The sequence below is a fragment of the Podarcis erhardii genome (genome assembly GCF_964252035.2).
Source record: "Podarcis erhardii genome assembly, chromosome: 17".
NCBI classification, from domain to species: Eukaryota; Metazoa; Chordata; class Lepidosauria; order Squamata; family Lacertidae; genus Podarcis; species Podarcis erhardii.
The window spans coordinates 9,991,292-10,017,522 of NC_138515.1; the positions used below are offsets into that span (position 1 = coordinate 9,991,292).

The 26,231-nt window shown below is 43.9% G+C and overlaps 4 protein-coding genes across 10 annotated transcripts in view; 2 read left to right on the forward strand and 2 right to left on the reverse strand.

Annotated features, from left to right (window-relative positions):
* Positions 1-3,458, forward strand: part of PHC1 (polyhomeotic homolog 1) — a 28,592-nt gene extending 25,134 nt beyond the window's left edge. For all 6 annotated transcript variants that reach the window (XM_081844896.1, XM_081844898.1, XM_081844895.1 and 3 more), the window contains 2 exons: positions 828-1,059; positions 1,678-3,458. In XM_081844896.1, the coding sequence (XP_081701022.1) occupies positions 828-1,059; positions 1,678-1,832 (387 nt within the window). In that variant the 3' untranslated portion in view covers positions 1,833-3,458. The remainder of the gene's footprint in view (positions 1-827; positions 1,060-1,677) is intronic.
* The window catches only part of AICDA (activation induced cytidine deaminase), a gene marked incomplete at its 3' end in the record, with an annotated part of 147,154 nt that overhangs the window by 38,228 nt on the left and 82,695 nt on the right, over positions 1-26,231 (forward strand). The window lies entirely within an intron of this gene.
* Positions 4,822-16,031, reverse strand: M6PR (mannose-6-phosphate receptor, cation dependent). 2 transcript variants are annotated; one of them, XM_081845571.1, is made up of 7 exons: positions 15,852-16,031; positions 14,083-14,255; positions 10,857-11,017; positions 10,655-10,764; positions 9,321-9,451; positions 7,755-7,881; positions 4,822-6,417 (listed from the first exon to the last, which is right to left on the reverse strand). In XM_081845571.1, the coding sequence occupies exons 2-7, from the start codon at positions 14,238-14,240 to the stop codon at positions 6,295-6,297; spliced, it is 810 nt and encodes a 269-aa protein (XP_081701697.1). In that variant the 5' UTR covers positions 14,241-14,255; positions 15,852-16,031; the 3' UTR covers positions 4,822-6,294. The 2 variants fall into 2 exon arrangements, with proteins under 2 accessions (XP_081701697.1, XP_081701698.1); XM_081845572.1 differs by lacking the exon at positions 15,852-16,031 and adding an exon at positions 15,764-15,784.
* Positions 18,982-26,231, reverse strand: part of LOC309332068 (ovostatin-like) — a 58,368-nt gene continuing 51,118 nt past the window's right edge. The window contains exons 31-36 of the mRNA XM_081844786.1: positions 25,519-25,643; positions 24,236-24,326; positions 21,792-21,860; positions 21,603-21,705; positions 21,063-21,138; positions 18,982-19,189 (exon numbers count right to left, since the gene is read on the reverse strand). Coding sequence (XP_081700912.1) covers positions 21,086-21,138; positions 21,603-21,705; positions 21,792-21,860; positions 24,236-24,326; positions 25,519-25,643 — 441 coding nt within the window. The 3' untranslated portion in view covers positions 18,982-19,189; positions 21,063-21,085. The remainder of the gene's footprint in view (positions 19,190-21,062; positions 21,139-21,602; positions 21,706-21,791; positions 21,861-24,235; positions 24,327-25,518; positions 25,644-26,231) is intronic.

Here is a 26,231-nt window from a genome sequence, read left to right on the forward strand (position 1 = left end):
TCTACCTATCGGCAGGTGCCTGTCCTGCTCCTTCTTGTAAACTAAGATTGTGCTGTTCGTTCATGGGAATATGGGGAGGGGCTATATAAAAATAAGTAGGTTGAGCTGATTTTAGAACAGTAGTCCAACCTGGAGAGGCTGGCCTGAGTTAACCCAGATTTGTGCTGTTCTGTCCCTTGTGTTTTGTTTCTAATCAATCATCTCTGAGAGTATCCAAACAATATGTCAAATCTGATTAAAGGTGTGATCTGACGTAAGAAAAAATTAATATCCTATGTCTGGTGTATGCTTACGCTCGGACATAGGATATTGCATTTTCCGTACATTAGATGAGACCTTTAATCCCTGGTGATAATACTATCTGGATACTCTCAAAGATGTCTAATTAGAAACAAGACACAGTGGACATGCCATCCTTATGAAAAAAGGAGGGACAGAAGAGCACCAAGCCAGGTAAATGGTCGGTATTGCCAAATCTTGTTCAGTGTACCAGAGTATGTACATCTTCAATCTGTGAGATGAAGCTAACAGTTAACAGGTATTGAGCTCTAGAATATTTAGTAGCTTGGGCCCAGTATGTACTTGATGGCTTCTCCCCACGTTCATTACCATGATCAATTAAGAGTGTCCAGTCATGCAGTCACTGTTTCTCTGACAGTCTAATTGCAGTGCAACTGCTCCCAAGATACTTGCTAGGCAACAACTAAAGCAGTAAAGGGACTGTGTAGGAACCCAGGTCTTGTGCATCATCTTACGTTTTTTCAATGACTACCCCCAACCTAAGGATTTCCCCCTCTTGTTTTATTTCTGGTGCTTGCATCTTTCAGGGCCAAGAAGACTCTAGTAGAGGATCTGATAACTCCAGTTATGATGAAGCATTGTCCCCAACATCTCCTGGACCCCTTTCAGTGAGGGCTAGTCATGGAGAGCGAGACCTTGCCAGCTCCAACATGTCTCAGCCTACCCCTGACCTCCATGGCATCAACCCCGTCTTCCTCTCCAGCAACCCCAGCCGCTGGAGTGTAGAGGAAGTGTATGAGTTCATTGCATCTCTGCAAGGTGAGTCTGACACCACCAGAAGAGGAGTGAGATTAGACGACAAGTTGCTTGGGTATAACTGAGGTTTCAGTCTGTGGAACGGTAATATACAGTCATACCTTGGATCCCGAACACCTTAGCTCCTGAATGATCAAAACTCCGAAGCGAGTGTTCCAGTTTTTGAACGATTTTCGGAAGCCAAATGTCCTGTGCGGCTTCCAATTGGCTACAGGAGCTTCCTGCAGCCAATCAGAAGCTGCGTTTTGGTTTCTGAACGTTTTGGAAGTGAAATGCACTTCCCAAACAGATTCCATTTGACTTCCAGGGTACCACTGTACTATGAACACCTTTCTGTGTTCTCCAGGAATTATGAAGGTCATGACGATAGATGACTTATCTGTATGTTAACAGCATAATCACTGAAAATGTGAGCTGTAGCCTAGGAAATTCCATTTCAGCCAGCTTTCCTTCAGCAAGCCTTTATTCTTTCGCTCACTCACCTCAGACCTGTTGTGAGAATTATTAAGATTGCTAAGGGATTTGATACAAACATCCTGTTCTTCAAAATGACATCAACTGCTTGCCTCTTTGACATCTCACAAGGTTTTTTGTTTTTTTTTTGCTTCTTGAATCCTATAGGCTGCCAGGAGATTGCGGAAGAGTTTCGGTCACAGGAGATTGACGGTCAGGCTTTGCTCCTACTGAAGGAAGAGCACCTCATGAGTGCCATGAATATCAAGCTGGGTCCTGCCCTCAAGATCTGTGCCAAGATCAACATCCTCAAAGAGACCTAGTAACACAAGAAGCCAGAGTTCTTCCCCTCTTCGCGCTGGGACCATTTCAAGCTCTCAACACTGAATGGAGGGAAACTGACCTCTCTTAAAAGCCAGTCTTGGTGCTACATGGAGGAAGTATATCTCCCCAGGAGGCCTTTAAACACCTCTTCAGGAGTATCTCATGATGCCTGAAAATTAGCCTCCGAATCGTTCTGGTGGCAATACAGCAAGGATGATAAGAGTTCTCTGGTGAGGCTTCTCAGAGGAAGGGCTGAGAAGGACCCTTCCTCTTCTCAGAATTAGAGTTGCTTTTGTTTTCTCATTTTCCTTCCCATGCGGTCTTTTCCCCTCCTACACAGATTCATTTTTCCAGGGAACCAGTTAGTGCTGAAGTTTGGGAATGGGTTCTTTTGATGAGGGAGGGAGGAGAAGTTGGAAGGCCCTTTAAATGACGCCTTTCTCAGTTCATAGCGTCACGTGGAATTAAGTAGCAAACTGACCCCATACAGAACACTGGAAAGTGTTCTGGATCACTTAAGGATTGGAGCTTGTTCATGCCTAAATAGGACCCTTGCCAAGACAACATGAGCACTTCTATCATATCGAGGGATTTTTTAAAGAAAAAACTTTAATTCTACATGTCTTGTGGAGTTGAAAGATGCCATTCAATATCCAAAGGAGAATCCAATTGTACTGAAGCACCATTTGTTTCTATCTTGCTTTTGAATTTTTTCTTTTACTAGTTTTGTATCTTGCCCTCCCCCTGAGAGCATATGGGACAAAGCTTCTTCTAGCAGGTTTGTATCTCCTGTCAGAAGCCTGTTTATTTTTGTTTATTATACAAATATTCTCTTCAGTAAAAAGAATGCTTCAAAAATTAAGTTGCCGGTCCTCTCGTGGCCTGATTTTTTTTTCCTCCCCGACTTTCCTGATACACACCAGTGCAATAGTTTCACTTGGAGAGATGTATGGCAGGTTTAAATGAAGGCAAGCTTTGTTGCTGTTCATGTTAAATCATTCAAAAGTAGGGTACAGCTTTGCTTTTAGCTACAAAAGGGATTTGTTACAATTCATACAGAGCATGTTCAAAATCTTAGTTTTGATGTAACCTGTATGTCTGTCTCAAAGTCTGTACCTTTCAAATTTTATGTTGTGTCTGAGAGTTTATACTAGGGCAGGTGTTTCCACTGTTCTGTGCTTGCATATTTCAGGCTTGTTCCAACCAGTGGTGATATCTAGTACTAATCATTACCCCTTTTGAAGTATGACTCTTCCAGTAATAGGTTTAGGGCAGTTTACAGTATCTGCTGGATGATAGCCATGGCTTTTGGTCAAGGATGTGTTTTTCCATTCCTTTTTCCAACAACTGTTTTTAACAGTTTTTTAAAGCAGTGTAATTTGAGGAGGGGGACATGTACTGAACAGGGGAGCTATGGAGAAAGCTTTACTTGTACTTATAAAGCTAGGTGTGATACTTGCCACTGTAGATTGCAGTTAAGGATACTGAAATTTGTTAACTGTGTTAACTTCAAATCTGAGGTTGAAACTGTATGTCCTCTGCTACAGTTCTGGAACACTGAACAAGATTTAGCAATATTTCTTGGAGTATAGTAGTTTAAAACAATTAAACCTACCTTGCAATCATTTGTAGAGATTTCCATATATTTCTATAGTTTACTCATTTCTGTTGCAAACCTAAGTGTGCTTAATATCTTAGCATAAAGCTCAGCTTAAGCATATTTACTTCTGCTTAGTAGAAATAGTGTTTAATAAGTTCTATCTGCCAAAATGTCATTTTAAAACTTTTTGAATGTTAGGGTATGTAGTATTTTCACAACTCAAAAGGCCCACTAGAGGGAACCAGAGTTTTGGCAGTATTACTTCATGCCTACCAGCTGAGATTCATGCCTTAGCTTTCTGGGCTGTTGGCTCAATCAAATTTCCTTCCATAGCACCAGACTATCTTCCCCAACTCGGGCCTCAAGTTTGACATGGATTGTCCATGTTATTTGATGTCAGTGACATCAAGCAAGCAGTTTTTGCCCACAAGTTTTGAAATCAACCTGAAAAGCACTGATGGGCAGCTGATTGTTGGGTCTTGTAAAGTACTGTGCTTGGGTTTTAAGACTCCGTGATGTCAGATCCAGGCTGGTGTGTGTGGCTTGGTGGTCTTAACTAGGAGTCCCAATACGGCGAAGTGCATGTTTTCTAAACTGACCCAAACAAATGAGAGCTTTTAACCACAAGGAGTATAGAATCTCTTGAGTACACTGGAGAGTCAAATGTGCTCGGATTTCCTCTGCCATTAGTTAAAAGTGATCACCATTTTAGTGTGAATTGAAGAGATTATAATAGCTATTAGAGGAAGGGCGGGGGAAGCAGCAGCCATCTCATTGTGTGTGCTGGTTCATACTTCTTAACTACAAGAATAGCTTAAATAATGCTATAGCACTAAGCAAAAAGGTGTGGCTGAGGCAGCCTTTGACAGCATGTTTATGTGAAGCACAGCATTGGCCTGCATATAAGCCGCACTCTCCCCCCCCCCCAAAAAAAAATTCAGACAGTGAAAAGCTAAAAGTGCGGCTTTTATTCATGACCATACGCTGTCAGCAAAGTGGTGCCCTCCCCAACCAAGGAAGCAGCCTGGGTATTGTCATTTTTCCTCCTCCCCCCATCAATTTTAAAGGTGCAGCTTATTTGTGGGTGCGGCTTATATTCAGGCCAATACAGTAGTTGATATTCCCAGTCCTTGAATCTAAACAGGTACAGGTAACTGAAATTTAAGCACTCTCCAGCCAAGTTCTGTGTTTGATTACTGAGCTATGTTCCCTCTCCTTGTGTGGCTGGGAGAGCAGGAAGAACAGGAAAGTAGTATTTAACGAGGTTAATTTGCTGCAGCTTTCTTTGACTTAAGAGAGGGGAACCTCCAGCCCTTCCATGTTGTTAAATTCCAACTCCCATCAGCATGATCCTAGCTGCAGTCTATGATTAACTCACAAACACACAGTTCAGGGCTTCAAGCCATTTTAATTTTAAAGTTGTGTCTTTGTACAAAGTTATTTTAAACACCACCATGAAAAAGTGACCATTGCAGTGACCTTATCCCTGTTGGAGGGAACTTGAGACACTTGATGCAGCTTTGTTTATCTAATTTCATTCCAGCAGGAGAGCTGATCATTGCTCTTGAGTCAGAAAAGGAGAGATTCTGCCCTGCTGTGTACCCCACAGATCGCTGCCCAGTTTGAACCACCAGCTCTCCCTACAAAGTAAATATATTATTCCTCACAAGAGATAGCTGGTGTTACTAGTGAATTCAGGAGACTTTGAACTGTAAATGGCTTATCTTCAAAAGTAAGGAATATTTTTGAGCTGCAGCTCTGATCTCTTCAGTAGGTGATAGCATAGCATGCACCAAGTAGAGAAAGCAATCTCTTAAAGCAACAGACCCATCGTGTCCCAATCCTTCCAAGAAGCAGATGAAGGTGCAACTTAGATTAATATCCCAACTGAGAACAGACCAGCAGTGATGTTTGCACTAGTCTGGAAGGATATAAGTTTATTCCATAGGTTTTTGTGGCTAAGATTTTGACTGACACAAGACTGACTTTCATTCCTTATTCCCCTGTTGAACTACTAAGAGGACTGGTCTTCCTTATATTTTTCAACCTCCGCCAAAAGCACATAAACAACTAAAGCTAGATAATTCCTCTTTCTCGTAAAGCAGTTAAAGGGGTGATAATGCAGGGACTGCACTCAAGTGCACCTGCTGTTTTGAGAAACTTTCTTTCCTCTTTGCCTCTATTTCAATTCAGGCCATATAGCAAAATATACATATTATTGCCATCATCATGTACCAGCAACTGGGAAAAAAGACCTCAAATCTACTTTTAATTCATACTTTAAGATGGAAGAGTCTCCAGACTGTCTGTCTACTGCATCTTAAAAGGGTGAATCTGAAAATGCAAGGAAAGCTCCCTCATCTTTCAAGAAAAATATACAAATGAATAATTGAAAATAGAAATCCAGTGTTTTGTAGAATAAAGCCCATACAAAATATGTAAAAGCACTCAATCCCAGCCACTCTACCCACCCCCCATACCCAAGGCTACTAGTATTTCCCTGCACCTTCAGGTTCTTCCCTTTAACTTCACATACTGAAGTTCCCCTTGCTGCTCCACTCCAAACCTACAAACACTTCTTCATAAGCTGAGGAAAATCAGCCTCAGCAGGCAATCTAGAGAAGCATTTGCCCTTCAGGGCTCTGTCCAGTCCCCCTATTTCAAAGTTTTGTTACCACAGATTTACATTCAGAAAAGCCCCAAGCCCCAGTGCCAGTACTCATTCATAGCAGGAGAGGAAAAATGGGGCAGCCATGGTAAAAAGCAAGCAGCTTAAGGGGTGATCACAAGAAAGATGAGGGGGAAGCGACCAGGTGACACCCGCTTATGTGAACAAACAGGGAAGGAAAAGAAAGAAAAGATCACATTGGTAGCAAATGGTCATCTCGCTCTTCAGACTCTTCCCCTAGTTGGTCATCACCAACACCACGATACGCAGCTGGTACATTCCTTGGTTTCGACCGGCACACAAAATCACAGCCATCCTGTAAGCACACACAGGTTAATGTACAAATGCCAGACCACAAACAGTGATTGCAGTATTAACCCCTGTCTCCATCCAGATTCCACCTCTTAGCATGATTTGAGGACTTCAATGCTGAAGGGACTACAGAAAGACGTGGCAGCCAAATAAGCACAACTGCCATACCTAAAGCACATCAAAGGCTTTGCATAGGCAACTAGTAAGTAAAAGCTTAGCATGAGAGTGTCAGCTCAGAAGTTCCCACAAGGAAACAAGCCAACTCTAAAGGGAAGCCCGTTGACAGGAATTTATTAGCTGCAATCTCCAACAAAAACAATAGCTATATTTGGACAACGCAATAAATCTGTTTATTTAGCCAGAACAAACTTTCAATTCATGCACTCCCTCTCGTTCAGTGCAGCTGCAAGGAATTGAAAGGCTCTGCTTCCATCTGATTAAACAGTGTATCATTTTGTCCGAATGCAAACTGGGTAATCTCAAATTATTAGTTGACACAATGCAATTTCAAACCATTGCTCTGAGAGTGGCTTTTATCAACAAATTATTAATCACAGTCTGGCATTAGACATCATACTAAATGGCACTTAAAAAATTGTAACAAGCTGGGTCCCCAAGCTTCACTGCGGCTTCTTTACATGGGGGTGGAGGCACCTTTTCTATCTAGGGGCCATTTTTATCTTCCTCCCTTGGAGGGCTGAATACGACAGGTGGGCATCACTATGGTGTCAGGTGATGCTGTGCTTTGAAGCCCAAATTGTCAGAACTTCAAAGAACAGCACAGGGCTGTTTGAAAGTCCTTCGTTTTAGCGAGATTCTGATGCAAACCAGCTCCTGAATCAGGATGGGGTTTATCAGGATTCAATCCCATCCTTCCACATATCAGCTGATGTCATGAGGAAAATGGCTTTGCGGGCTATGATTGGTCCACAGGTTGGAGGTTACCCAGGCCTGCTTAAAACAAGATGTTAAAACAAGATTCATCAAAATGCCTGAGTGCACATACAGTGGTACCTCGGGTTACATACGCTTCAGGTTACAGACTCCGCTACCCCAGAAATAGTACCTCGGGTTAAGAACTTTGCTTCAGGATGAGAACAGAAATCGTGCTCCGGTGGCAGCGGGAGGCCCCATTAGCTAAAGTGGTGCTTCAGGTTAAGAACAGTTTCAGGTTAAGTACGGACCTCCAGAACGAATTAAGTAAGTACTTAATCCGAGGTACCACTGTATACCTTTCCTGTGGCACAGACGCAGCTTGTGTGCATGATATCAGATGCAAACTCTGGAAGAATCACAGGTTGCCCCTTGCTGCTGTACGGATTTGTCTGTTTTGCTACTTACTGCCACTAGGTTGCCCAGATCTTGCCAGAAGGCCAAGTGGGGGAACTGCTCCATGCCTTTTGCTCCCACCAACAGACGCTGGTAAAGAAATCCCCCAATGAGGTACACTGCAACCAATGGAGCAAGCCTGAAAGAGAATGTCAAAATACAAACAAACCAGGAAGGCAAAAGCTATGATTTCTAATAAAACTCAGAATATAAACCAGAGCTTTCTAGACTGTGCGTCGTGACAAGTTAGTGTGTCGGTTGCAGTGTGTAGGTGTGTCCCACAAATGCTCCCCGCACTCCTCCCGGGGCTGGAAAGGGGTTAGTTTAACCTCTAGTTTGCTAGTAAAACTGAATTACTGTGTCGTGAAATGATGCATGTCTAAAAAGTGTGTCACCAACGTGAAAAGTTTGGAAAGCTCTGATATAAACACATGCCATACTGTCATGCCTGACTAAATATTTACCAGGAAGCCAGTGCCCCTAACTACATATGTATTCTTTTGTCTTAAAGCAACTGCCTTGGGATAAACCTTCCATTCCCCATGGCCAAAGACCTTTACTTCATTCACCCTATGCTCAATACAAAACCTGATTCTGTGGAATCGCATTTACAGAAAAGTGTCTCGTGGATAAACTTTCAGCAGATTACTTTTCTAGACCCTTTCTAATAAGGCACTGAAAGTAGGGAACAGCACCATGGTACCCTTCTGTAATGGAGGACAATGTGTTCCACTGTTTCATTTCTACCCTGTATGCTCAGTTGACAAGGGCGACACTGGGAATACTGATGTCCGATACCACTTGTACTCTTCAAAGCTTTGTCCCCAATTCTGTTTAAAATCTGTACTGAACTGCCAGGTGAGATACTCTGAAAATCTGGAATACTTTCTCGCCAAGTCCTGAGAAATTGAAGCTACTTGTTGGTAGGGCGTGTGCCTGTTTTGAGAGGTAGTTCCCAGCCTATTTTAGATGGGGTTGCACTTTGCAGCTTTGAATGCTTTTAAGACCTAGCCTTTAAGTGGCATCTATGGCGTCAAAGTGCAAGTAGATAAATAGGTACCGCTCCGGCAGGAAGGTAAACGGCGTTTCCGTGCACTGCTCTGGTTTGCCAGAAGCGGCTTAGTCATGCTGGCCACATGACCCGGAAGCTGTACCTTTTTATGGCATGAAGTGCGCAAGTCTGGTGCCCACCTTCCTACCTGAAAAGAAACAGCCACTATTCATGAACTGGTGGCATACAACTTACACTGCCATGATGCACTGAATGTGGGGACACATTTGAAATTTCAACTAGTCCAAAGTACAGGCCTTAAGATTGTACACATATACACCAGGCTGTTGGTACCAAATCTCATGTCTTTCTGGCACCAAGTAAAGAACTTATTGCTGAAACCAGGCACTATTAAACTGTATTATCAGAATGGCTTTTATCTCTGAAGTTGCTCTAAAGTTGCTCAGTTTTAACTGTTATTTTCATCTTTTAATCCCGTTTTATATGTTTAAAAAGAATATGCATGTAAGCTACCCTGGAAATTGCTAAACCGAAGATGGAGTATTAAAACTTTTAGACAAACTTACGTAATGAGCAATATAGAGCCAATACTTAAGTGAGAGTCTTCTGGAGGGCAGGCCAAGCTGCTCTCTAATTCAAAGAGGTAGAAGCATTCCTCCATCTTTTCTCGTTCTTCTGACACCATGGTGAAACCACTCTGTTTATGGGAAGATAGCAATAAAAGACATCTATCACCTTAAATATATACAGGGACAAAGTTCCGTCCTTCCCCAGAGAACTATGCTCGCTAGTGTCCTTCATCTTCTTCAAGAACCATCTAACAGTGCCACCTCCCACTTCTGAGTGAGATACATGTTCAGATAAACATATGCTGTAGGCCTCCTGGCTGTACTTTAAAATGCTAGTAGGAGACTCTGTGTTTGACTTTTTCTTTACAACAGGAACTTCCCAGCCCTCCCAATAGCCCTGGACTACCCTTCTTCGGGTGGCGCTGTGGGTTAAACCACAGAGCCTAGGACTTGCTGATCAGAAGGTCGGCGGTTCGAATCCCCGTGACGGGGTGAGCTCCTGTTGCTCGGCCCCTGCTCCTGCCCACCTAGCAGTTCAAAAGCACGTCAAAGTGCAAGTAGATAAATAGGTACCTCTCCGGCGGGAAGGTAAACGGTGTTTTCGTGCGCTGCTCTGGTTCACCAGAAGTGGCTTAGTCATGCTGGCCACATGACCTGGAAGCTGTACGCTGGCTCCCCAGAGTCGGGCACGACTGGACCTAATGGTCAGGGGTCCCTTTACTTTTACCTTTTACCCTTCTTCAAAATGTGTTCATTTTCTAAGTGAGCAGCCTTTCCCCGCCAACCAACATACAAGTTCAAGCATCGTGGTACAGTGGTGCCCCGCAAGACGAACGCCTCGCAAGACGGAAAACCCGCTAGACGAAAGGGTTTTCCGTTTTGGAGGCGCTTCGCTAAATGAATTTCTCTATGGGGTTGCTTCGCAAGACGAAAAAATCTTGCGAGTTCCCGCAGGTTTTTTTCGCTCCCCCCCTTTCCTAATCCGCTAAGCCGCTTATCAGCTGTTCCGCTGGTAAGCCGCCTCTCAGCTGATCGCTAAAAGCCGCTAGACCGCTAATAGCGCTAATCCGCTAAGCCGTCAGTGGGCTTGCTTCGCAAGACGAAAAAACCGCTAGACGAAGAGAATCGCGGAACGGATTAATTTCGTCTTGCGAGGCACCACTGTATTCCTGCCAAGCTGAAAAATCTCATTTTCCAAGCATGTAATTCAGCTCTTAAATTATTAAGCGTGATTAATACTGGAGGTAGTGTAATGAGGGGTGACTCCTAACCATTGGCCAATATACCCTGGAATTATTATTTTTTAATAACCCTTTCCAGTAGCTACTCACTGCTAGTGTCTTCTTGTTGCAGGTGATCATTACTATGGCTTTTCTCGGCTCCTTCCCACAGTGGCTACTATAGGGGTCTCCCCCCTTATAGGTCAGTAAAATCCATGTACCTGCCAAGACAGAAAACCAAGACACCCTGTGAGGCATATGTGGTATTGGAAGAGCAATAGATAAGAGTTGTTGAAGGATAAATGTATCTTACTTCCACTGGCAAGATGGGTCTCGTTGATTCGTCCCAACACCGTTGTCTGTTGCTTATTGTTGATCTGCACCAAGCCAGAATTGGTCTTATTGCTAGCATTTCGACACACCCGGAACTTGTAGGTGTATTTCTCACCTTCACTCTCACCTTCAATTTCAAAACTGCAGAGAGAGATGCCACACAGAGAAGCTTTACAAACATTGCTGCTCACACATTTGCGGGGGTGGGAGGGATCCTAACAATAGTCCTTCCCACTCAAATTAAGGAGCATCTATACCAGCCAACCCTCTTTCATTCCAAATTCCATTAGGAGAGGTTTTCACAAACTTAAAAATAAATAAATAACATTCTACAAATTCTGCTCTAAAGTGAATGAGAAACACCCCAAATCCTGAGGCATGAAAAAAAGGGAGATCAGCATGTATCTCCTTCATTTTTAAAAAAACAATATTTGTTACCTGCTCTTTACAAGAAGTCGCAGGGTGGGGAATACAAATTAAAATCCAAAAGCTGAAAACACTGATCTAAGTAAAACAATACAGCTTCGGATACAGAAAACTCACATCCAACCATCCCCCAAATGCCTGAGTGAAAATGTGTGCATGTCACCAAAATGTAAATGACGTAGACACAAAGCATACACATCTGGGGGCAGCAAGTTCCAGGGTTTAGTAGCCATCACAAAGAAGGCTTTCCCCAATACAGTTGATCCAGAGCATGGATCACAGGTGCTAAGCCTTCTCTGCAAATCAGCCAGAGCTAGAAATAAGCACTCCTTGCTCTGAAGTCACCAGGGACTCAAGTGACGGAGCTGGATCAAAGAGCAACCCCTTTCCATGGCAGTGTGACATCCCACCCCCATTCCAAGAAACTGTCTTGTCTTGATTCAGTTTCAATTCAAGAGTCTTCATTCAGCCTATTACCACTTGCAAGCACTGGTCAGGAACCTGAACGGCCTCTTCCAATTCTGACATAACAAGAGATAGAGCTGAGCATCATTGGCATACTGATGACACCTCATTATGTGTCCCTGGCAACTTCATATAAATGTTGAACAACAAGGGTGTTAAGATGAAGCTCTGTGGGACAACACAAGCCAATTCCCCTGGATGGAACAAAGTCCTTCCACTTCCAATCACCTCCAGGATCCTGTCTTGCTGGCATGAACTGAACCACTGCAACACAGAGCCTTCCATACTCAGAGCCAGGCCAGAAAGATACCGTGGTGAAAGGAATCAAGAGGTGTGGAAAGTTTGCGAGGAATCAACTCAACTGCCTCTCTCCCAACAAACATTATCTAGCAGGGCAGCCAAGGAAGTTTAGGCTCCGTCTCTGGGACTGAAGCCAGTTTGAAATCCGTTCGGATTAATCTACTTCCTCCAATAATGCCTGCAGGTGGCTTGCCGCCAGCCTCTCAAGAATCTTGCCCAAGATTGTGAACAGGCAATTGTAATGTAACACTTCTGGTCCTCTGAAGGATCCTTCTGGTCCTTCAAGGCAGGCAGCACATCCCCCTTCTGCAGTATGGCACTGATCAATCCTTGAGCCCACTCCACCAATCCCCTCTGGATAGCTGTGTAAGACATGATGGGCAAGGGTCAGTCAGCCAAACTCCTTTAACCAGCTTCTGTACTGAGCCAACAAATCTTGAGTTAGATGGTTATCTGGTATTGCTATAGTAACTGGTGCCCAGAACTTCAAAGATACCCTATGTAGGGCAGATGTAATCAGCTTATTCACCACTTGAAACAGCCCTGCTGGACTGAAGAGGCACTGGTGGCAGAGAGGCACACTTTATTTGCCGTCACCGCTGCCATGTGGTATACATGACCAAGTATTCTTGCCTGTATCTGGTCAGTGTTGCATTGGGCTTTGCACTATTTACAATCTAGCCATTGCCGCTCCTGTTTAATCATGCAGTTCCCTGGTATACCAGGGAACCCTGGCATGTTCACCAGTTGCAATGATGACCCCTGAAGCAACTGTGTTTATGGCCCAGTGCATCTTGCTGTTCTACAGCAAGAGTAGAGCCTCAACAGGAGTGCTAGCCATCTCAGCTGGAAAATCCCCCCAAAGTATTCAGGAACCTTTATGAGTCTATTAGTCTACAGGGTGGACCATCTCAATAGGCCCTCCATCCCTATGGGTGATACCATCAGAGGGAATCCAAACCATATCAGGAAATGGTCCATCCAGGACAACAGCCTCATTACAAACCCCACAATCAACTGAACCAAGCTATCCCACTCTGTTGCAAAGACCAGGTCCAGAGTATGTTTGTTTGGACACATGGGTTGCACCACTGATTGATCAGGACAAATCTATGGTTCTCCAGGTGGCCATGAGGTCCCAAGCTAGTTCACTGGAGGCTGAATTGGAGTGGGTGTTGAAGGTACGTGACACCACTCTGGAAGGATTCTCCAACACCATGCTCAAGATAACCTTCTGGTTAGCAAAGGAAGTGCCATGCAATGGGGTGGAAAGAGACCAGCAGCATCCCCAGTCTGTTCCAATGACTCAACACCATGAAACCCCTCAAATCTAGTCAGTAGGGTTTGGCCTCCTTAGGGATTACAGCTGTGACTCTCCCCAACCCAGTAGGGATTGGTGCCACGCCAAATAGCTGGAGACCAAAAGCTCAGTTAACGCCTAATCTTCCCAGCCTGCTCACCCAGGTGTCAATAATGAATACCTGCATATTTCCTTTTGCAGATTTTGGGTTGCGGATTGGTGGGGTAAGTATTCAAGTAGTGCAAGAACAGAGGTGCTGTTTCAGGCATGGCCAAACTTGGCCCTCCAGATGTTTTGGGACTACAACTCCCATCATCCCTAGCTAACAGGACCAGTGGTCAGGGATGATGGGAGTTGTAGTCCCAAAACATCTGGAAATTATATCTGAGACTTACCCAATAAGGGCATTAAGTATCTATACCAGATGTCCACAAGGCCTCGTGAACAGCAGAATATTGCCAATGAGCTGTTAATTTTATTGGGGGGCAGAATAAACTCCTTCAGCAGCCATCTTTTCACAACAGGAACGCAGTCGCTATGAGCAAGTAGAATTCTTATGAAAATCACTTGTTGACACCAGCCAGGCCTGACAAGCAGCTAAGGTGGTTGGATATTCCCCAAGGGCAGTGACTCAAAAATCCCTCTTGAGCAATTGCTCCTGACATCAGCCACACTGAAGCCACCCCAACAAGTCAATCAGCCACAGGCACTGTACCTTCTGCCGAAAATTGGCGTCAACCTCTCCAGCAGCTTCTTTTCTTTTGTGGATTCACTGCCTTCCTCCCCAAGTAGATCACATTCATTGTCCTTTGCCATCACAGTGGTTATGAGGGCTAGCAGCACGGCATGGCAGCAACAGTGAGCCAGGAACATTCTACAAGCAGTTGTCTAGAGTAAGGGCAGGTGATGAAGAACAGATGTAGACAATGCATTAATATGGCAGCATGACATATGAAATCTAAGTCGCAGAGATCAACTGAATAATCAATGTCTACTTTTTCATTATGACTTTTACCTGGAAAAGTGGACATTCTATAAGCAATCTCACAGTCCTAAATTAAGAGAAAACTGGGATATTAGTCTCACATAAATGACAACCTGCAATAATTTGGCACTGAGAGAGAGGAAATTCACTACTTAAGGCAGGAGTGGCCAACTGGATCTACTCAGTAGGCTGAACCCTCATTTCCCCCAACAGATATGTTTCACATCCTCTTTGAAATGTATGAAGTACATCTTCTGTTCAGTGTTTCTTACTATCGTTATGTCTCATCTCAAACCACTCTCAGAAACTGTTGTTAATTCTGCATTGTCATATGCTATTTTTATGTTGTTAATCATTAAAACAAGAAGTGAGCATCTCATAAACGATGATTCACTCAGACCACACAAGGAAGCTTTTAGAAATCAGTCAGTAGGTGCATTTTGCTTTTTTGTTTTGCATTTCAAGCCATCCAAATGTAGACGGGCTGCATGATAATTTCTGCGAATGTATTTCCAAGGCTGGCCTAATGTCTTTGATGCATGAATAGCCACCTTCTTTTTAATTATGGGTACAGCACGGACACATTTAAGCAGCTCATAAAGTGCCATTGACTTTGTTGATAAATTTTAATACTTAATTATTAGCACACTTGAAAAAGCCATTTTGGCGAAATTGCCAGTTGCAGCAAAGGAATATGACAGTGTCATCTTGCTCAGGTCTTGAGTGTGGCCTATCATGTTGGAAATGTTCACCTTGGAAGACTCTCGCTGCTCTAACTCTGGGTGTGGGCTCTGAAAGATTAGCCCAGGAAAAGTCAACATCCTCTCAGTAACTGAGAACCCACTCTCACCCTTGATAGCCCGAAATGGATGTTTCGGGGATGCACCATTTGAAACATTAAATCCTAAGGATTTGGGGTTAGGCGGGGAGGAGGCAGCCTTTGTGCTCAGAATTGCAAAGAATCTGTTCCACAGATGGGCGGAGAGAGCTTTGGAAGGAGCCGCATACAGGTGGTGGCGGCGGCGGTGGGACGAAACTCCTGAGGCGGCCTCGTTCCCGTCACTCGAGTTGCGGGGGTAGAGCGCCACGCGGCACCGGGCACCCACCTGCCTGCGGCTCACGTGTCCGCCCCGCTTCGCGTGCAGACGTAACGAATAGCGCGCGTGTCCCTGCGACGGGTTCGCTCTTCGGCACGGCAGGCGTCGAGGCCGCCTGCTGCTCACCCTCTCTACTCTACCTCAGCCCTGCAAAGCCCTTCCCTGACCCCCACCCCACCCCCCAAGGGCCTAAAAAGCCCCGCCATTTCCTCAACTCGACTGCCGCCAGGCTTCTTCAAGGGGGGGGGGGACGAGGCCGGAGCTTTCGGGGGAGGGGGGTGGGTGGGGGTCCCACATGCCCTCCGCCCCCTCACCTCTCTCGCCCCCCGGAGCCTGCAGCAAGCGAGGTGCGGCTGAGGGGAAAGGGGGAAGGAGAGCAGGGTCGCGGAGCGGCGCCGTCACCTGGGGCTGCCCCGGCCCACTGCGGCGCTCGACGTCGCGTCTCGGCCTTCCTCCCCGCGCCTGTCGCCGGCCCCCGAAGCCGTTACCGGAGCCCGGAGGAGGAGGGAGAGGAGGGCGGCTCGTGACCAGTCATGCTACACAAGCGGAAGAGGAAGCAGCAGCCCGTGCCGTACAGCCGAAGGCTCATCCTCTTGTCGACCGGAAGGAGGAAGCGGGGTAAGGGGCGGTTTTGGTCCAATCGGGTGGAAGCGGCTCGCCAGGTCGTTTCGCCTTCACCTACCTCCGGCCCCGCCTTCCCGTGCTTGCAACCTGACCAATGAGAGGCGGAGGAGCGGGTTCGGGGAGGGGCTTCGGCGTGACAGGCGACTCAGGGCCCAAGCCGCCTCCGTTCCAGTTCTTGGTCTTGTCGACGACGGCAAGGAGGAGGCTGGTGAAGGCGAGGGCGGCTCTCATTGGCTCTTCAGCGGCTGTCACGGGATTGTCACGAGGCCCCCCCTCCCTCCCCTCAGACTTTGAATATCTGACCGTTTATTAAATGAATGGGATAAATAAAATAAAATGCTGCGCAGTGTGTTATTGTCATGTTCGCTATTATGCTACGCGCTTTTGGTGTTTAAATGCTGCAAGCCGCCTCGGCGACCCTTGAATGAAGGGCGGTGTATACATATTTAATAAATAAGATTTAAATGAATAACGTATTCGCGTTTTTATATTGCACTTTTCTCACGCCAAGCAGATCAAAAGTTTAGCATGAGCTTCTCCTTCCTCTTCCTCTTCTCAATAATTGCTTTTCTCCTACATAATTCTAGCATCTTTTTCCCCCCTTAAAACAGCATTTCCCCTAAAGAACGTGCACAGATTACGGCCATTAACTAGAAACTCACAATGGTTAGCTTATGTTTTATGAAGTTCGTTGCCGTTCTCATGAAAGGAAACACAGCTGTTTAATGATGCAAATTAAAAATGCTCTAACCGCAACTGAGATTGGAGGGGTCTGCAGAGGAAGGACAAAATCTGTACCTGCCTTAGTGAGGGAGAGAAGCTGTAAGAAGTAGAAAAGAAGTGTGGGTGCTCCAGGAGGCCATAACACAAAATGCCCTGTCCATAGGCGCCGACTCCATGGGGCTTGAGGGGGCCCGAGCCCCCTCAAAAATTCGTTTGGGGGGGCTCCGCCCCCCCAATAATCTCCGGCGCCCCTCCAGCAGAGCGCCATCGCCGCCCCTCCCCCAGCCCAAAATGCACAGGGAGGGGCGGGCTGCATGCCTCCTGCCCTCCCTCCCGAGCAAAAGCTCCACCCAATTTCCTTTGGAGCTGATTAATAGGCGCAGCACGCTCTCCCCTATTCGCTCACGAGGAGGCGGCGCCACTTTATTTGCATATTCATGAGCTTATTTATTATTCATGAGCTTTCCCGGGCCCCCCCAATATTTTTTATAAGTCCGCGTCCCTGGCCCTGTCCTTTATATTATTATGGTGGCTCAGTGGTTCCATCAACTCATCCTGTCAGCAACAAGTCATGTTTCTATTTCTAAAGCAGAAATTCCTCATTTCCTCAGTCAGTTGCTGCCCTTGCCTCTTTATGGAGGTCAACTGTTATCAGAGCAAATGGGGAAATGCTGCTTTTTGAAGGCAGCTGTGGCATTTCGTGCCTCCCATTGCAAGGATCATCTGATTCGTGCTTACTTTCTGTTCCATGAGAAAGGAAGCCAGTCTGTGTGACTTCTGTCTCTGGTACTATTGCGACGAGACAGGATGCCTGTACAAGGGCTGCTCCTCTCATACGTGTTTGTTATGTTCTTTATTCTGTAATTAGTAGAAATAAAGTAGGTATACCCAGATACCTCCTCAACTCTGTCTGCACCGCTTTTACTCTGCTATACCGGGTGCTTACAAGAGAGCAGCTGTGAGTCCCAGAACACCAGGAGCCCTTCCTGGGAATGTTGTGTAGCTGTTCCAGTGCCAGAGGAGGCCATGGGAGTGTTCCATTAGTGTGGCTGGTGATGGCACCATGGCCTCTCAGAGAGCATGGCCTGAAGAGATGGTAGGCCAGACCCCAAAGCCTCAGCTGTCAGTCAAATGTTCTGGCTCCTTATCAGAATTTTCTCCATTCAAAACCAAGATGGAAGTTGGGTTTTATAGCAGCTCAGGGGTAGTGTGTCCCATTTCGCTGCTTGAGGTCAAACAGGAAGCACCGCCCTGCATCTGCCACCTTCAAGAAGTGGCGCCAGCATTGGGACTGATTTCAGGTGAGATCTCGCTGGTTTCTGATGAAATCTCGTCTGAAATTGGAGACATCTTGGCCAAAATCAGTGCTGGCTCCTCTGCCCCTGGTGCTGGCCTCAACCCACATAATGGCTGGGCCGGCTGCAAAAATTTTTGCTCCAAGTGGTTCACACAAATTGTAAGATAGCCCACCATCAGGATTTCCATATTATGTTGGGGAAGTGCTTTTTTTCTGGGGGTACTCAAGGGTACACAGCACTGGTATCTTTTTTTTTTTTTTTTTTAGAAGAAAAGCACTGGGTTGGGGTAAAGCTATCCAATGAATTTGTGGCTGAATTGAGGTTTGAACAGGGAAGTTATAGCCCAGAATGTCTGGAGTGTACCAAATGTTAAGGAAGGTGGGTAGTAGGTAAAAAAGGTAAAGGTAAAGGGCCCCTGGATGGTTAAGTCCAGTCAAAGGCCACTATGAAGTGTGGTGCTCATCTCGCTTCAGGCCGAGGGACCCGGCGTTTGTCCACAGACAGCTTTCCGGGTCATGTGGCCAGCATGACTAAACCGCTACTTGCTACAATGGGACACTGTGACAGAAGCCAGAGCATACGGAAACACCATTTACCTTCCTACCACAGCAGTACCTATTTATCTACTCGTACTGGGATGTTTTCAAACTCTTAGGTTGGCAGAAGCTGGGACTGAGCAATGGGAGCTCACTCTGTCGCAGGGATTTGAACTGCCGACCTTCCGATCGGCAAGCCCAAGAGGCTCCATGGTTTAGACCACAGTATCACCTGTGTCCAACTATCCTATACCAGGGTACTATCCTATACCAGATCTTATATAATCCACCCAGTGTAAACAGAGTCTGGACCATCAGCATTGGAGATTAAAATGAGCAGACAAGGCACTCTTAATAACCACAACATTTTATTGCAAAGAACTGATGAAACAGCCTCTCATTGAAATGAGTGGCAGAACTCTCAGTTGAAAGGTGTATTTTCTAGTGATTTTCTTCCAAGACCTAATAGTTTAACAAATATGATTGATGCTGAGCACCACCCTTAGGATGGTTGCAGACTTAATTGAGGAAGATCTTTTCATGATGACATAACTTTACCCTGCGGAAACAAACAAAATAAACCATTAATTAACCCAATTAAAACAATGAATGGCTCAGCTTCCGTAGGCTACTCTTTGATGCCTTAGTTTTAGATACTGAAATATGACACTTGGGAACAATGATCAGAGTAAAACTACAGAAATATCATTTTAGTTTTGAGAAGCAGACACTACAGCTAGGAGGAACTAGCCAGGTGGTGTATAAATTTAGAGCAAGCTAGTGTGGAACCTGATCCATGAGCTACAGGGAGATCCCCCTGGCAAAGCACCAAGGCAAGTTAAGCAGATATGTGTGAGAAGAGAGAAGAGGCCACGACATGTCATTCTGTCCCTCCCTTCGTTGACTTACGGAAAACCCAAGCTCTAAATAGAGCAACTTAAACTACAAAAACAACTAGGCAATTAGAATTGCCAGCAGGGGCATAAAGGCTTTCCAGTGTTTTGCATTGTTTGCCACATGTACGACTTATCTCCCTGTTTGACAGAAGTCATGAGTGTGTACAGGGTGCAATGAGCTCCTGGCTCTCCAGGAACAAATTTGTTACCTTAAGGCCAAGGTGGCAGACCTGGAAGAGCTAAGAGAGACAGAGAGGTTGGTGGATGAGGCCTTGGGGGCACATTATAGCTGTGCCCCACTCCCACGATGATAGTTCCCCTGCTATCAGAGAGAATGAGAGTCTCGGAGAAGGAGAACATTGCTTTCAAGAAGAGGGAAACTTCCCTTGCACCTGACTTGACAACAGAAAATATAGGGCAGATCCCAGTACCTGAAATAACTTTTCCAAGAAAGTTAGTCTGAGGAACTGAGGGAGGTGGTGGTGACAAGAGATAAAGTTTTAGGCCTAATAAACAAAATGAAAACTGACAAATTGCCGAGTCCAGATGGCATCCACCCAAGAGTTCTCAAATAACTCAAATGTGAAATTGCTGATCTTCTAACAAAAAATATATTATTTGTCCCTCAGCAAGGCAAACAGGGGCACTCATTGCAACCACTATTCCCCTTCCCAGAGAAGGATGTTATGCTATTCTTGACTGAATGCTAAACATCCAGAATCAAACTTTGATGGGAAGTTTTGCTTCTGCACATGACTCTGGCAAACCGCTCTAAGCTGAAGCGTTCCTTCCTCACCCACCCTAGAATGTTTAGTTCACATTTAGTTCATGAAACATCGTACCCTGACCTGTTCTCAATGCATGGTTAACCACATCTACGGAATGCGATAGTTATGTTCTTTTAAGTCCTGCTATATCAATCACTAGTAATAGTTTAATAAGGAGGTTTTCATACCTGTCCAATTCTGTGTTCCCTTTCCCAACCTTTAATCTATTGATGATTAATGCCTATATGCAACCCTTGCATTGTATTTGTGTTAACCAATCAGCAACAAGCACATATGTGGCAATGCTGTAATATTCAATAAAAGGGACTCCCCGAGACATGCTCGAGAGATGCCTCCCATATGACACTTGTCATTCGTCTGTCATCTATTTCAACCCAACAAAACTTCCTAATACATTTTGGTTCAGAATGTCATGCAATTCTGAAATTCTTTTGCAAGGATGCCTTTATGAGTGAAAGATGTTTGGAGTGTGAAATCATTCCCTCATCTTTTTTTGCGTTGAAGCTATGATGTGAATGTCTTCTAGCACTTTTAATTTCTGAGGCCAGTGAGTGTCTACTCCTTCCATGACTGTAGATGAAAAAGTAAAGACTTTTCATGGCTTTTAGAGAAGACCAACTGTAATACACAGAAGACCATTCCTGGATCCTTTCTATGAAACCATCTTCTTCACCGCCTTTCTCCCCATCCCCAATCACCAGATATGATAACGATCGTCCAAGTTTGATGCTCCTATCTTCCAACTTACTTTCTCCCAATTATCCAAAGGGTTCAAGGATCATCAGCATGGCAAGGAAACTTGTATTCAGCAATACCAATTTCATCTGTAGCAGAGAAAGTAAAAGAATTTGATTATTTGACCATCCCATATGCTTTATGGCAAATTAATTCTACCACACACAGACCTGATGCCTTCTAATGTTATTTTTTTCAATTTTAAAAATGAAAATAATAATAATAATAATGCTCTCATGATTTTATTATTTCTTAATATTATTTTTAGTTGCTTTATCTTGCCCAAGGCAACCCAAAATGACTTACAACCAAACATCAAAGAAGCAAAACTCCTACATCAATACATTAAAAACATCCCACCCACTTCTAAAAGGCCACAGATAGTTAAAGGTCCAAGGCCTAGGTATAGAATAAAGTTTTCTCTCAGTTTACAACTCCCGTCAGCCCCAGCCAGAATGGTCACTGGTTGGGGATGAAGGCAGTTGGCAGTCGAAAAAATCTAGATGGCATCAGATGAGGGAAGGCTGTTCTATGGCATATTATTTTTCTTTACCTGTTTCATAGTAGTCATACACCATCACTGAGGCTGGTTTGAGATTTGAAACTGGAAGGTCTTGGGCAACTATGAAGCCGAAACTGATTCCCTTGGATGTGACCTGGGAATAAAAGCACAATGGGAATTGTTAGTCTTGTAGCCAGTTAATACTACACAAAACAAGAGGCAGATCTGAGCAGAACATACGTCGTCCAGGTAGATGATGACATGGTTTTCTTTGCTTTCCACCTTCATCACAATTCTGTCATCACGAAGCTGTGAACAAGGAAGCACAGGAAAGATGAGAACCTTCACTGGCCATCGGAAGACACACTAGAAGGAGTATGGAATGACTTCTAACGCATCATGAGGAGAACGCTTTGCAAGGCTCACGCGGCAGCACTTGATTACACCTAATTAACAAATGCACAGTTTCCACCAAAGGTATTTGTTTACTTCTTCGCCTTCACCTGCTTTCATTGGCGAGAGGTTTTCTTTATTTTTATTTAAGACAAAGGATTGCAATACGCACACAAAATGGAAACATGGGACGAATCAGATACAGATGTAAGAAATCAATAAACTTTGCTGGAATAATATTGATGCATGCATCCATCCATCCATTGTGAAACAATAAAATATATGTATTATAGATCATCTTTATGAAAAGGAAAGAGAACAAGTGGAGTCTGTTACATTTTAGAATGTTGAAAAGCCACATTGTATGTTTGGAAGAAGCCAGTTCTCTGCAGTCAATGACCAGGATGCAGTTAGTTGCAGGATTATTCCCCTTATCCTGTTTCCTTTGAATGTAACAGTCATCAAAGATATTTATTGTGGTTACGGGCGACCTTCACCGCTTCCTTCCTAGAACAGTTCTGGTGGTAAAATCTGTTGCATTGCTGTGTATGGAGGTGGGCACAGGACCCCACAAAGGTAGATGGGGCATGGACGTACCCTCCAACATTTCTCTTATGAAAATAGGGATGTCCAGTTCTATAATGATAATTTTACTATTTATACCCCACACATCTTATTGGGTTGCCCTAGCACTCTGGGCAGCTTCCAATGTATATAAAAACATAATAAAACATTAAACATTTTTAAAACTTCCCTATACAGGATTGCCTTCAGACGGCTCGGGGGTTGGATAACTCCCTACCCTCCAACATTTCTCCAATGAAAATAGAGACAATAGGAAGAAGACTGGAAAAAAATTAAGATTTATTTGCAAAAATATTATAAATTGTATGAATGCTAAATAAGATGCTTGATTATAATTAACTTGGCACCACTTAAATAGATGAAGTGTTGTATGAAGATAAGTTAAATTTAAGAAAAAACAAATTTTTAGATAATGATCAGGCTAAAACTAAATTTTCCTTTTAAGGATTGAAACAAACTGTTTCTAAAATTTGAGAGATAATAATGGAAAATCTGATAGAAAGAATGGAGACAAGGGGATAAATTGCTGGTTTAATGCTTATAATTTGGAACGCAGGAGCGGGAGATGCGGGGAAGTCTAAAGGAATTAAGAAAATATGTGATGTTAAGTAACACTTTTGTTTGTTCATTTATATTGTATTTGAAAAATCTTGAATAAATATTTATATATATATATATATATATATAAAAATGAAAATAGAGACATCCTAAGGAAAAACAGGACATTCCGGGATCAAATCAGAAGCTGGAACAGCTTCTCTAAATAAGGGATGTTCCTGGAAAATAGGGACACTTGGAGGGTCTACACAGAGGAAAGTCAGCCATGCCCTCGTTTTACTTCATTGGAAGCAACTCAAGGTCACATTGCTCCACACCCCAGTATTCAGCACTAACAAACTGGCAGAAATGACTGGCAGAATCCGAGACCTGGGAGAAGAGTTGGTGGAAGAGGACTGGAAGCAGTTCAAAGAATATCTCCAAAAACACTGTAAAATGTTTGAATGTTAAAATGATGTTGGATATAAAGATAATAGGGCATCAGTGACATGGTAAAAAGAAATATGTAAAAATGTTTTGAAGAAAAAAGGGGTAAGACCATAGTATTATTATGTCGAGACTAAACAAATGATATAAGGGATTAAGTTATAAAGAACATGTGATAAATGGTTTTAAAAGGAAAGGAAACCAAAGGCATAATAGGTTGAAATGTATAATATTGAATAAGATTGGAAAGAGGGTAGGGAATTGCTGAACTTGATTGTGTAAAGGGGAACACAGAAAAGGGAGATGTGAGGAAGTCAGGAAAGAGGGTTATAAAGACAGTAAGCAAGAAATAATTTTTTTTCTGTTTTTTGTTTTTTTTCTGATTATCTCTACTTTTTTCATTTTTGGACTGTGTTGTTTTTGATTGTTTTTCTTTTTTTGTTTTTTCTGATTGTGATATTTGTTTTATTATGCAAAACCTTAATAAATATTTAAAAAAACAACAACAAACTGACATTTTTTGCAGGGATAGGGTACAGGTGTCCAGTATGGGCATGGACCTTTGGCTGTCACACAGGCCACATTGTCTGATTGGTAGTCATAGCCAGGTTGGTGGGAGCCAGAAGGCGAAGCCTCCCGTCTCTTGTGGCAGGTGATGCATTTGCAAATTTAAATGCCCCACAATCCTATTCCCCAAAGCCATTCCACGTTTTTACATTTACCTTTTGCAGGGATGCCTGTTCAGGTACAAAGCCTGTAAGCATTTTCACATCAATGATGGCCATGTTGGAACTATTGCGCTTTCCGGTGTATCTGAAAGGAAAGGAAGACTGGGTCAATCTGAATCCCTGGACCAAAGCCATCTTGGGATACAGTGTGCAATATATATATTTAATTGTTTAGGTGGTAAAATGCATCTGTAGGATAAGAGGGAAAATGTTGTTGCTTAGAAATTGTGTGCTTGTACTCTGTCTATGCTTTGGAGCTCCTTTACCATCTCAGAGCAGTCATTTCAGATTCAAATACCTTGGCCACTGTCATTCTGTGCCTACTTGGCTGGGAATGACTCCAGTACTTCTAGGAAATGCAATCTCCAGTACTGTGGCAGCAGCTGCCCATTGGGGACCGAGGTGCAGTTTGTGGGAAGCTAGATAGCTAACATACGACAGAGGGACCTGCTGTCTATACATCTGATGTTGGGATGAAATCCTAGGGGTACTAAAACATTGTCATAATTGCTAATTACACACATGTTGGAAATCTCAGGTGAGATACCCACACAGTGGAAGTTGCTCCCTGTACCAGTCACTACACGGAAGCAGAGAAAGGTTCAGATAGTTTTCTGTTGCAGAAGATAAGGCTCAGTAACACAGTTATGGACGTAGAGATATACAACTTGTAGATACAGATATATACAGATACATACAAGTACAAAGTATCTCCGTTGCTCTAAATAATTTCATCAATTCAGGACGTAACACTGGACAACTCTGCTAACAGACTCTGCAAGTGAGCCGACATGCATTAATTCACAGATATAGTTGGGGCACTGGGCCGTTACCATAGCAACTGGCCTGGCTGATCTTGCACTTGCGATTAGCTCATCCATGGGGTGATTTATGCTCAAGAAGGAAATTAACCCCTTCTCATGTCCAGTTACACCAGCAACACACTCATATTGTCCATATCCATCCATATTCATAGTCCCTGTAAGTTATTACTTCTGCATGCATACCCAGAAATACCTGTTATCAATGGAGTTTAGGCCTAAATGCACAGGACTGCAACCTTCACCAGCTTATTGTTTACATGCCAGACTACTGTACTGAAAGTCACAGGAGAAAACCCATTTTAAAAGGTTGGCAATGGAAGCACATACAGGAACGTACCCAGCCGCAGGACTATTCTGCTCTGTCTCTCTGGAACTGTGGTTTTAAGTTACACCTCTTTTTCTTTCCCTTCCACACATATACAATCTATGCATACGAGGCTGATAAAAAGGTACCTGGCTGTGATGGCAATGGCAAACTTTGTCTGGAAGGTGTCTCCACAAGAGACGTTTGCTGTCTGCACAGAGAGGAAAAACCCAGAAGACTTTTTGGGAAGGAGGACGTTGTATCTCATAAGTGCCTAGAAAACATGGAATAAAAAACAGGGGAGTGAAAGAATAAACTCAAGGCAATGTGGCCTTCACAATGTGTGTGAAAGGCATAGTCTTGAAGAGAGTCACTAGCTTATTTAGAGTCTTAAATGATAGTAAATGAGAGAGATATTGTTGCCTGTGGTGGTCATGTGTATCTTGTTATCACCTACGTCCACATATTTTGCAGATTCTTTTAGTTCCTAGAAGTATTGCTTGGTTTCTGCCAACCACCACCTATCCTCTCATACAAAGCCAAATTAGCTTTGCAAGCAGAATTTGTGTCCATAGAGACAGTCTGTTTTATTTGGAATCCTTAAGATATGTTTCCTGTTAATTATGTTGCTTTATATCTGACTTTCTTCAGTAACGTTCTGTTCTGGATCGTTTTATTTGATGCTTCAATGTGTCACAAACCGCTTTGAGGTTTCTCTCTCTCTTAAAAACATAAAGCGGTAAAGAAATTAAATTAGTCATAATGACTTGCCTGCTTAGCTCAGTCGCTATGAGACTCTTAATCTCAGGGTTGTGGGTTAGGCAAAAGATTCCTGCATTGCAGGGGGTTGGACTAGATTACC